A 12681-nucleotide genomic window follows, 5' to 3' on the forward strand; every position below is an offset into this window, starting at 1 on the left:
ATTGTGTGAAAAAGAATGATGTCTTCCTGCCATTACGGCTCTAAGCGAGAGCTTGGTTCAGAGTAGGAGTGCAGTGACCCTCAGAGATGGAGTCTCCATTATTCCCTGCAGACCAGGTGGGCCATTTGTCTGGCCTGTTCTTTAAAATTTGTTGAGGGTCCACCATGTGTTAAGTTTTGTACAGAACAGACATCAAGACCTCAGCTTGCTAGAATTGTTTGAAGGCTACATACAATATTCAGAGCGAGTAGCCGACCTCATCAGGGTTTTCAGAGATCCAGCATAACCACAGTCCTAAAGTTTAGAGCAGGAGAGGTCTTGAAGGTCACTGGCCTTGCCTTTTACTCAATAGGCTCTGATGGGTCCAGGGAAAGCCTTGGCCCTGAAATCTGACTAATCTGAGATCAAGTCCAAGCTGAGCCACTATCTGCTACATACTCTTGGGCAAATTACCATCTGTTAGAGACTGAATGTTTGTGTCCCCACAAAGTTTTTATGTTGAAGCCCTAGTCCCCGTGATGATATTTGGAGGACGGGCCTCTGAGACGTAACTAGATCATGAGGGTGGATGGAGCCTTCATAATGAGCTTGGTGCCCTTATAAGAAGAGACAAAAGAGAGATGATCTTTCTCTCCATCCTCTGAAGATACATCAAGAAGTCTGCCATTTACAAACGAGGAACAGGGCTCTCACCAGAACTCAGCCATACTGGCACTCTGACCTTGGACTTCTCACCTCCAGAACTGTGAGAAATAAATGTTTGTTATTTGACAGCAAATAAACAAATGTTTGTTATCACCTGGTCTATGGTATTTTGTTATGGCACCCTGAGCTGACTAAGACAACATCCTCTCTGAATCTAAATGTTTCTCATTTGTAAAAATGAAAGGTCCCTGTAGGGTTGCTGTGAAGATCACAATATGTGTAAAGAATCTTTCACAGTGCCTCACCTCCAGTTCATGTGGTTATTACCATAGATGAGGAAAGTGAGGCTCAGAGAGGTTAAGTGACTTGCCCAAGATCACATAGCTAGTTACTGTTCCATATTCCATACCACCAATGCCCATAGCCCTAACTGCCCAGAACTTCCCATATGGCCCCTTATCAAGCTGTGCTCTTCTTGATCAGACTTCCTTTTACCAGCTCCTATATCGGAGCCAACCTGGCCTTGGCCTACTGTTCCTTTCTTATGTGGAAAGCCATCTGTTGAACTAACCCCTATGAACATGATGATCAACCATGGCCTGGTGGAAAAGTGATGGATTTGAAGTGAGAAGATTTGGGTTCTACTCTGTCATCACCTTCCTCTGTGGTCTCGGAAGGTCATTTCTCCTGTGAAGTTTCAGTTTCCATTAGGGGATCACTCAGGGTGCTTCTAATTTTGACACTCTGTGTCTCTGACTTAAAGTGACCCCCTTCCAGGAGTATCTGCTGTTTCATAAACTCCTGGAGCTAGTCAAACCATCTCATCAAAGGGCAACATCTCTGATAGCATCACTCCACGTACCATGAAAAAGACCCAGGAATTTTTTTTCCTTTTCTATTTTTTAGATAGGAAGCTCTTTCTAGCAACTTACAAACCACAACAGAGGAATAGCTGCCTGTGCTAACTATGTGTAAAGGTGGCCATGAGGAGAGAATCCCAAAGAGTGACATTCCAGTATTTCAGGGTCTGCAGGCCTACAGGACAGTTCTCAGTTCGTAGGACCTAGAAACTGCGTAAACCTTAAGTGTCAACTAAAAGTGAGAGTCAGAGCCCTTAACCTTTATAAAGAGAACAGAAAGCAAAATGACAACTCAGTGAGTGGAGACAGATAAAAGAAGAGAATTGAGAGGAAAGGCTGCTCAGATCAGCAGCAGTTTTCTAGTGATAATTTCTGCAGTTGCTTTAAAGGCATCTTTATTCACATGTCTTCCTGAACTCTGAACCACTTCCTGAGGAGAAGAAATCCCCACCCCGAGATGCGTCCTCATGGAACGAAAACACTCAGTGCATCCAATTCTGGTTGAAGATAAAACAGAACAAAATCAGGAAGATTTTAAAAAATAGACGGAGTATGTTTTCAGTCAAATGTGAAATTTCCTTTTCTAAAGAGACATTTCATTTTACTGCTACGTTGAATTCATCTTTCCTGCTACCTTTATGACATTCTCCGAGAGGATGTGACACAGTTGAGGACCACTTGGGACAATTATGATTGATGGGTGGAACTTGCTGGGGATATTTACAGGGAGCCTGTCGGGATGGGGATCAGAAGCAGCCTGGGTTCCCAGTTTCCCGAGAGAAGACCCACCATCGTTTTTTCTATAAGTGAAGGAAAAAGAGCAAGCCTCAAAAAGAACTTCCATTATCACCAAAGTAAAGCTTGACATTACAATTTTCCTGAGGAAAAATGTGCGTACAGCAAGTCCGTTGATCATAGATCACTAAAAAACACTTGCAGAATTCTTAAAATACCTCGCTTTGTCACACTCTCTACACCCACACATGTATTTTGCTTTATTTTAATTCATTGCACCTATTACTACCTGACATTATGTTAAATATCTGTTTATTTTCTGCCTCCTTTACTAGAATATAAATCCCAGAGGGCAAAGACGTGGTTTGTTCTGTTCACTGCTGTAGTCCCAGTGCCCAGTATACTGCCTGGCACACGGTAAAAGTTCAGTAAAGATTAGTTGAATGAATGAATGAGTGAATAGTAAAATTTAAGCTCACAATTACTTGGGCTGGGTTTATAGCACAAAGCTGTTCTATGATCATACAAGTTATGGGCAAACTCATAGGTTGAGTTTTGGAGCACTATAGAAAATTTGGCTACTTGGACCTGAAAATGTCCATAGCCTTTGACCAAGGAGTTCTACTGCTAAGATTGAGCCTAACTACAGAAATTTATGTACAAATAGGAAAGATGTTTGTGGCAATTTTATTTAACACAGAAAAACTGGAAATTACTTATTGATTGATTTTTGGTGAGGAAGACTGGCTCTGAGCTAACATATGTGCCAATCCTCCTCTATTGTATATGTGGGATGCTGCCACAGCATGACTTGATGAGCAATGTGTAGGTCTGTGCCCAGGATCTGAACCGGTGAACCCCGGGCCACCGAAGTGGAGCACGTGACCTTAACCACTATGCTACCAGGCCGGCCCTAATTTAATTATTTACTAATAATTACAATACTTATTAATAATTTGACATTTATAATTTAATGTCAAACAATAGGATAATGGCTAAGAAAAATATGGCATATCATCAAGACAGACTAGTATGTAGCTGTTAAGATGTTTTATAAAGTTTTAAATCATATATGTAAAGGCCTATGATAAATTGTTAGATGAAAAGAGCAGAGCCACTTTTGAGTAGACAGTATGATACCAACAAAGGGGCGTGCCAAAGGGCAAATAATGCCAAAGGATTGTGGTACTATGGAAAAAAGTTTTCTTGCATACTTAGGCATGCTTTGTTCTCCTTTCTGAATTTTCCAAATTTTCTATGAGTTATCAAGTCATAATTTGATAAATGAAAGAGATACAGTCAAAAAAATGAAGATTATTTTGTGCCTTACTGATAACCTTTGTTTCTGGCGCATATAGGTAAAATTGTTAATCATATGCAATAAAAATGTACAGTTAGACAATGCTATGAAGAGGAGTAAAAGAATAATTTTGTAAAGATGTTTTTCTCAATAACTTCTCACAAGAGAAAGTGTTTTGCAAATAAAACTGTATAATTTTGACTCATTTCGAAAGTTTCATGCCCAAAACGCCTATGTGAGGGTGGCAATTTCTAACGAATTAGAGAAGATGGAAAATGGTTTTAAAAGATTCCACAGTTTTTCTTCTGTTTTCAGATTTTTTTTCGCCTCTTCCTTTAAGATGGTAAATTAATGAAGTTTCAAGAGAGAAAGTGAGTCTAAAAGAGAAAGAAATAGCCTTGGACTTCCTTTTGAACCTCATCTGCAGGTTGCAGACAGACTAATTCTGGACTGATTTGCTAATTCTGGCCAAAGTATGCCCTCCCCCTCTTTGACCCTTTCGGGCAAGTCAAGAAAGCGGACTGGACTGTGCTGGGAGCACAAACCACGGGGGCTCTGTCACTCTCCAGGAAGTAAGCTTGTTCCCTACTAGATGTGACATGTGAAAGCCAGCACTGCTGCTGACATCACCTAGTGGTTGTCATAGGATATATTTTTAAGCTGGAACACTTATAATTTGATGGTAAAGACACAAAGCAGTTAACACAGCTGCTGTGGGTGGGAGGGGCCTGGAGCCCCACCTGTTGGGAACATCTGCTGCTCTTCCTTCCCCGGGGTGTTGGGTGACGTTGTAGGGGATACAGAGCGTCCTTAAAGACACTGATCTGGTCTGCTCTCCTCCTTGTACAGACCACGGGAAACGAGACCACACAGGGCTGCGATGACGTTCAAGGTCACCCATGCTGCTTGATTAAAATAGTTCAGCGGACTTACCCGTAAAATAATCAGTTTTCTAACAAGAAGATTAAGAGTCTACGTTGGGAAAATACTAAAGAAAGTAATAATATAACAAAATGACTAAGAGAAGCAAGACTCCAAATTTGACGTTAAAATGTTATCACCTAAACCTATTCTTTCTATACCAAAGGATATTTTACAATAGCAGTATGGCTTAGGAAACAGGATTTTCTTTTATTTTGTCTTTTTTAATTTGGAAAAAGTCTCAAAAATACAGAAAAGTATAGAGAATAATATAAAAAACTACCATGGACACATGTTAATCTTTTGTCTTCTTTATTTCATATATATATATGTCATATATGTATTTATATGTCTGCCTGTGGCTCATAACATAAGAAAGCAAGCTACAGAAAGCCAGCATCTTTAAGCCAGGAGAAGCCCCATGAGGATGAATTATATTGTGCTGTGAGGTCCTAATGTTCGATGATACAGAATATATACAATATATATGATATATATATATCTAAAGGAAAGAAGACAAAAATATATATTCAAGTTTTTAATATTTTTAAAATATAGTACATTTTGTATTTATAATGTAATATAAAATTTAAATATATTTAAATTATTTATATATTTATGTATGTATTTAAATAAAAGAAACACATTAGGTACAATTGAAGTCCCCTCTATATTTCTTTTTAGCCCATTCCTCTCCTCCCCTACTTGCAGAAGAAACACCCTCATAAATTTAACCTGGACTCTCACATCCAATAAACATATTTGTTTGTTTGCTTGTTTTACCCATAAAAAAAGATTTTTTATGATCAAAATATTAATCAAAATTAAGTGGATCCTAACATAGTTGTTAACATGCTTGCCTTGAGGTAATAAGATTTTTTTGCCAAGAAAGTCAATTCTAGCAACTTCAAACCTTTGAACTAGATTCCTGAAAATAAAGACCTCAGAATTCTTGAAATAACTACTACAAAGTCTACTGTTGTTTATGATTTTATTCCTTGGATCCTTATGCAGAACCTGATTGACTCAAATTTATCATTCAATCAAACTTAATCTGGTTACCTGATCTAGAAGACAGAAAGGCTGTTAAAGTCAGAGCTAATAAAAGCAGACATGACAGCAAAGTGACTACTGCCCTGATAACGAAGGAAACAAAAAAAGACAGCAGAAACTGGCTCTATGCCTATATGACATTGGCTAGAGAAAACGTTAAATTACTTTAGGAAGGCAGAGAGGCACAATATCTTTTAGAAAGATTTCCATCAAAAATTGTTGAGATTTAAAAAAATTTCGAATGCTTTGAGGCTCTGGCAGTCACACAGCCCGGTTTTGTACGCTGGCTCTGTCACTAACTGGATGACCTCCCCCTCTCTGTCTCCAGGTTTTCCCAGTAAAATGGGAGTAATCCTAGTCCCTGCTGCATTGAGGTGTGAGAATGAAGTGAGCTATTCCATGGAAAGCGTGAGGAACAGAGCCGGCACCGAGTAAGCACACAGTACATGTTAGCTTCTAGTAGCAGCAAGGACTAGTAGTCATATTTGGAAAACTAGCCCATGTTCAAGAGTTCATAAGCTGGTATGTGGAGACACCACCAACTCTGGAGCTCGCTCTGTCATCTGGATCCTCCGCACCCCTTTGCCAGCTGCGTGGGCCTGGGGACAATGCCAGCACAGAGCTTCTGGGGCTGCTGTGAGCGTTCAGTGGTATGGAGGGTGATCAGTGCTGTGCCCTGAGAACATGCTCAGTCAACATTAGCTGTTAGAAATATTCCAGATAAAGAACGCCTCAGTATTCTTAAAGCACACCCTATTTTTAAAGCGCAGAAGCAAGCTCACGGGTTCCTCACCCCAAGCAGTCAGGGGAGCTGGAGGGTCTAAGTGCACTGACGAGTTTATCCAGGAGCAGCACGTCTAGGTTCGCAAGGACCGTATGCCGTCATCCATCGCCGAGACACAGCCCTGTCTGTCACAGCTCTGCAGGAGTATGCGGAGCCCAAAAGGTGCGCTTTTTTCCTTGAAAAGGGGTGGCTGAGCTCCCTCTGAAATTCTTACTGATGAGATCACTGAGAAAGGGAGGCCTAGAAGATGCTCTTAAAAATAGACCATTGAAATATGATAACAAGCCCTTCGTAGTTCCAAAGCTCTTTCACACACTGACTCCTCAGAGAGGAAAGGGAGGTGCAGAGAATTTAAGGGGCGTGCTCAGAGCTCCTCTATTTGTAAGAGGAGAATCCAGCTCCCTCCCGCTTCCAGTTCAGAACTTTGATTACCTGTGTGGCCCCCTGGAATGGTCCTTGCTGGCATGTACTTGCCGTGGTGGGGACTATTTCATTTTTCCAACTTTTTTGTTGCTTTGTTTTAGTCAGCTTAGCTCTAAATCCCATACCCTCACCTAGTACATCACATATGCAGTGTGCGTGTGCGCATGAGTACGAATGCACACTCACCCATGCACGCACACGAGCACGTGCTGGAGGACAACTGAATCCTTTTTTGCGTTTTCTTTCTTTTTAAGTATACTTTTAAAACACGAAAAATTAGATTGAGGTTGAAGACGGTCGTGATTCAGTCAAATTTTGAGTATGCTAAATCACTTTTTTGGACTGAAGCCTGAGAAGTAATTCAGTCCCAACAGAGGGGGGAAGAAAAAGGGTTTTCACTTTAAATGAACCATGGTTTTTTTCTGAAAACAGGATCTAATTTCTTTTGTAAAAGAAGAGCAAAAGAACTTTTGTTGCCGTGTCCAGCTGTCAAAGCTGCCTCCCATACTTTTGCCCTGCAGCAAAAGGAAGGGACATCAGGTGACAGACCCCAAATTTCAACTAGTCACACAAATTACAGACCTTCTTATCATGATGTCCTCTTGACCTTTTGCCTTTCCCCTACAATAAAGAAGGAGACACAGCTTAAATCAAAATGACTCTCATGGGCAATTTTGCAAAACAAATAGAAGGCACAGAGTCTCCCGCCCCCTCCCTCCCCAGCTTCCCCCGCTGGGCCAGCCTGTTCCCTCTTTCCGTGCAGACACGAAAGCCCTTCCCACCCCAGACAATGATGCTCTACTTGCCAAGGGCCCTGTTCGCTTTGAAGAAAGGGCTTGACAAAGTAAATATTTACAAAAACAACTATAATCAGATGCCAAGTCCCACTTCTAGAGGACATGCAGAGAAGTATTTACAAGAAAGGGCTTCTCTGTGTGGCACCACTCTGAGGGGTGGGGACTGATCCTAAATCTGTTCCGGCTCTATCAGGAGGCCAGGCAGGAGGCAGTCTGTCTCTCAGACTTTTAACGTCCACGCTAGGACACTGTCCACAGAGTATATGAATAATGACATTTACCATTGAAGAGTCAATTCAGAAATGTACCAATTCGAGACCACAGGAAAGAGTCTTTAAATACTACTGCTTCTAGCAGTAGGGGAAGCTTTGTGAAGTCAACAGAGGGAAATTAAAGGCAGGGTTAATTAGCATTCAGAAAACGTCATTATTAAAAAAAAATTCTTTTTGAGGCAGACCCCTTACTGGCTAAAACTTAGTCATATTTGCATTACCTGTAGATCTGTTCTCTATAAAACTGTGGGAACAGGGTGGGAATCAAAACAGGTGCCCCCGCCTGTTCCCATTATGCACATTAGCCCATGGCCTGCGCACAGCCTGTGAAACAGCTGAAGTTGAAGCCGTAATGGTGCGGGCCAAACACTAGCCCGAAGGCTCGTCTATCTTGGGATTTGGCCATTTACATTGATTTTTTTTTTTTACCCACGTTTTTCATGAAACACAAATATTTGCCATGGCAACTGGGGTGTCACATGACATGCTGCTCCATAAACAGCTTGGAAATCTCTTAAGGGGAAACAGCCCCCCAGTGCTGCAAAGGCAGTGAAAACATCTCGAGGGGGATTTGGGCGTTAAAAGATGAAGGTCTGGGAGGAGCAGGTAACAGTTGACTGTAGACATGGTAGGAGTAATCTCTTCTGTGCCACTCTTCAGTTTCTCTTTCTTTTTTTTTAATGGGAGCAGCTGTAAACATGACCACGTAGGGTAAACCCTGAAAAAGACACTGCCAGCTGTCTCCTTTCTGTGGTGAAAAGTTTCAATTATCACAAGTCAGTCTGCGGCTCATAAACATAAGAAAGCAAGCTACAAACGTCCAGCCTCCTTAAACCAGGAGAATCTCGTGAGGCTGAATATGTTGTACTGTGACGTCCTAATGTGGAAGAATATAGAATTCCTTCCCCCTTCCTCATTAAGGTAGTCTGTGCAAAATTGGATGCCTTGCTTTTTTTATCCTCTGCATAAAGACAAGTGAAATACAGTAAAACCTCACGATAACATACCCCATGCGACACAAATTTGGATATAAAGCAATACCTACTGCTAAGACTCTGGGACTCCTGACCAGCTAATGGTCTAGGTTGACCCAGTCATTTAGTTAATCTTGCAATAATGTGACATGATTGAATTCTTTTAGCCTCCACTGATAATGTCATGGTAGAATTTACTTGTATAACAATCCCCTCTTTTAAAATCAAATGCGTCCCAGCAGCAGCTGAAACAGTATTAATTTCTATGGGAAAGGTACAACTCTACAAGACATGTGTATTTCCAAAACTCTCAGAGAATATTGTAAATGAGCACAATTTTCTTTTCTTAGTTAGAAATATGAATACCTTCGATCTTTGTTTCTTGGGAGAGATCTTCACTTCTGCTGGAGTCTGCTGTGATTTCCGAGATGTAGCGAAAGGGGCTGTGGATGGAGGTGGTGCAATGTTACCTCTTCCAGAAGGAGAGGCTGAGTCATTGGGTTGATGCTATTGGGTTCGCACCTTGACAGTCAAATGGCTCTGTCACCCATTGACTGTTCACTACCAGTCTTCGCGCATCAATTCAATGAAACATTTGTAATCATTGACTTCAAAAGGAAAACAAAAGCATGGGAGGGCAACGTTTCCATCAGAATATAAGGTCAGCTCGCCTTACACAAACTGCCTAGATGAAAAGGCAAATTTTAAAAGCAAGTGAATTAGAGAGTAACCTTTGTCTTATAAAATGTTTTGCTATAAGATTTCTTTAAATAACATTATTCCCAAAATCACTTAAAAGGTAAATTAACGTAACTACATATGATGGACTATTCTGTTGTGTAGTCACTGAAAAAGATGATTCTAAAGAATTTAAATGGCTTGGGGGAAATAATACAAGTGAAAAACAGTAAATATTATTTTTGAAATTAATTAAATCCATAAGCAACAAATTTTGGGGACCACATCTACTCCATAGGGAGTTAAGCCTACATGGTAGATAATACTTGGGAGAGAAATTACCTCTTTCCTGTTGCCTGGCAGCAGCCCAACTGCCCTTTACAAACAGCCGGAGTCTGACATTCTCAGGGGAGAAAGATCCTTACACTACTGATTCCAAGAAAGAGAACAAGTAATTTATTTAAATAGTTCATTGAGTCAAAGAAGTGAGGCGTCTTTCCACTCACTTCCTTAGTCCACCCTTTTGTGTTAGTTCTATAACAACAGTCTCAGAAAGAATTGACAGATGTGGATCAAATACAGCCCATCAGGGTACAATTTAGAATTCGCCTTGAGGACTCAGTTCTCTCACGCTGCCTTGAGTGGGCTGCAAGGAATGTCTTCAGCCATCTCTTGAAAAGTAGCAGGAATTCCAGAGTCTTATCACTAAAACTCCCCTCCACAAAACGGATGTGTTTGTTGCATCTGACCAATCCAGTTTTACTACCTTTCTGGGTTTTGCTGGTTTCCAGGGAGCCTCCCTGACCGAGCCAGCCCCCCACCTCCCCAGCCCTGGGCTGTGGGCTAAAGTGGACGAAGACTCCATTTACAGCCTATACATTTGTGCCTCGACCTTTGTGCTCTCCTGCCCCACTGTCCGCCTGGACTTGGCTCTCCCACTTGTGAAGCCAGTCCACACCCTGCCCCCAGGCTGACTGAACCCACAGATTCACTGTAAAGCCGGTTACTCCCATTGTCTTCAGGCTCCGTACACTTTTTGTTTAACTTTCAGGCTCCGGCAGACAAGCGAGGTTTACGGTTAAACTCCCAAAGTGAAACAAAATAGCAGCTGAGAAGTTTTCAAGTGGGCCTAATATTAAAAGGATTTTAGTAAAATTTTAATGAAATTTGGTAGGATAAAGATCTAAAAGGTTTGTAATTTCACATGGATTATCCACAGTTAATGGTATCTCTGAAAATTTTTTTTTTAAGTTTTTCTTAGTTACCTGCAGAAATTCTATCTCTAAATTATAACTTCACGCAGCCTCGAATTTTACGGGACACAGGCATTTGAAGAACGCGTCTGTGTCTGAAGGCACCACCTATTTTGTGACTCAATTTTCCTTCTGTAAAAATCTGTATGATACATTTTGCCAGTGTTAACGTCAGCTGAAAACCGTTGTCTTTCTGGGGAAACTTGTAGGCTTCTGCGGAAGTTACTGACACGTGCCTCTCAAGCAGCCATCACCCTCTCTTCCTGGCTAATTTTAGAAGCTCAGTTTCTTCAGGGTAACAACGTGCCCACGTCCTAGTGTCACAAGATTTAGCAAAAAATCTTAAAAAGAACACACAGTTAAATTTTAATTTTAGATGAACAACAAATATCATTTTAGTATAAATATGCCCTGAATATTAACTATATTTAATACTCGAGGAAGAACAGACTTTCATGAATGGACTAGTCCAAGCATAACGTGTCATACTAAGTATATAGTATGTGTGTCCCAAATCCTAACCCTAACGCTAATCTTATCCCTGGACATTCACTTTCCCAGCCTTTCTTATAGTTAACAGTGGCCATATGACCAATGAGATGTAAGGTGACGTCCATCCAGGGGCTTCTGGGAAGAGACTGGCACCACTATTTCCCCTTCTTCCTGCCTGGACTGTGTAAGTTAAGGCCCAACTCTACGGGAGCCGTCTTAGAGCCATGAGGTGGCAAGCATGAGGATGAAATCAAACATGCTAAGGAAGGCAAAGCAGAAAGAGAGCCGCGCAGCCCTGTTCATCAGCACCACCAGCCCTAGACTCCCTCCTTCCTGAGTTCTTATGTGTGAGACAAATGAACTCCTCAGTGTTTAAGCCACTGGTAGTTAGGGTTTCTGATGTTTGTAGTCACATGCATTTCTGGCTGGTACCCATTCCTCCCTCCTTGTTCTCTCCATTCCATTCTTTGTCTTATTGCATGTGCTGGGGCCTCAAGGACAATGTTCAACAGTTGGCCAGTGGTGGCAGTAGTGGTCATCCTTGAACTGTCTCTGCTTTATTTTTTTTTTTTTTGAGGAAGATTAGCCCTGAGCTAACATCTGCCGCCAATCCTCCTCTTTTTGCCGAGGAAGACTGGCCCCTGAGCTAACATCTGTGCCCATCTTCCTCCATTTGATATGTGGGACGCCTGCCACAGCATGGCTTGATAAGCAGTGCTCAGGTCTACGCCTGGATCCGAACCAGCGAACCCCTGGCCACAGAAGCAGAGTGCACGAACTTAACCCCTACACCAGTGGGCAGGCCCTGAACTGTCTCTGCTTTTAATGGAGAAATAGGATGCTTCTAAAGTTTCCCTACTAAGAGTATTGCTTACTCTGGGGTTTTGGTTGAAAACAATAATCAGCTTCACAAAATTCTCTTCTACTTCTACTCTGTCCGGAGACTTTTTCCCTGTCATCAATGTTGAACTATATTGAATGATGATAATGATGATGCTGCTGATCTATTTATTTATTTATTTATTTTTGTAAGGAAGATTGGCCCTGAGCTAACATCTGTTGTCAATCTTCCTCTTTTTCTGCTTGAGGAAGATTGTCCCTGAGCTAACGCCTGTGCCAATCTTCCTCTATTTTGTATGTGGGATGCTGTCACAGCATGGCTTGACAAGCTGTGCTGGGTCCACACCCGGGATCTGGACCTTCGAACCCCAGGCTGCTGAAGCAGAGCACGCAAAGTTAACCACTACACCACTGGGCCAGCCCCACAAATGATTATTTTTTATGTTGGCGTATATTGTAACGATGTTGCCCCTTCATTCCTGATATGGGTAATTTGTGCCTTCTCTCTTTTTATCTTGGTTAGTCTGGCTAGAACATTACCAATTTGGCTGATATTTTCCAAGAAATAGAATTCAGTTTCACTAAGTTTCTCTATTTTTTTCTACTTTTCAATTACTTTGACTTTTACTTTTTTTCCTATCATTTCTTTCCTTC

At 41.4% G+C, this 12681-nt stretch overlaps 1 protein-coding gene across 2 annotated transcripts in view; it reads right to left on the minus strand.

Moving 5' to 3' along the window:
- Positions 1-12681, minus strand: part of IQCH (IQ motif containing H) — a 177027-nt gene that overhangs the window by 92304 nt on the left and 72042 nt on the right. The window contains exons 7-8 of one of the 2 annotated variants that reach the window (XM_070499300.1): positions 9131-9207; positions 7304-7342 (exon numbers count right to left, since the gene is read on the minus strand). In XM_070499300.1, the coding sequence (XP_070355401.1) occupies positions 7304-7342; positions 9131-9207 (116 nt within the window). Of the gene's footprint in view, positions 1-6307; positions 6444-7303; positions 7343-9130; positions 9208-12681 lie in introns of those variants that run through there. The other variant, XM_070499298.1, reaches the window with a different exon arrangement.

This window comes from Equus asinus, chromosome 2 (assembly GCF_041296235.1).
Source record: "Equus asinus isolate D_3611 breed Donkey chromosome 2, EquAss-T2T_v2, whole genome shotgun sequence".
Lineage (NCBI taxonomy): Eukaryota > Metazoa > Chordata > Mammalia > Perissodactyla > Equidae > Equus > Equus asinus.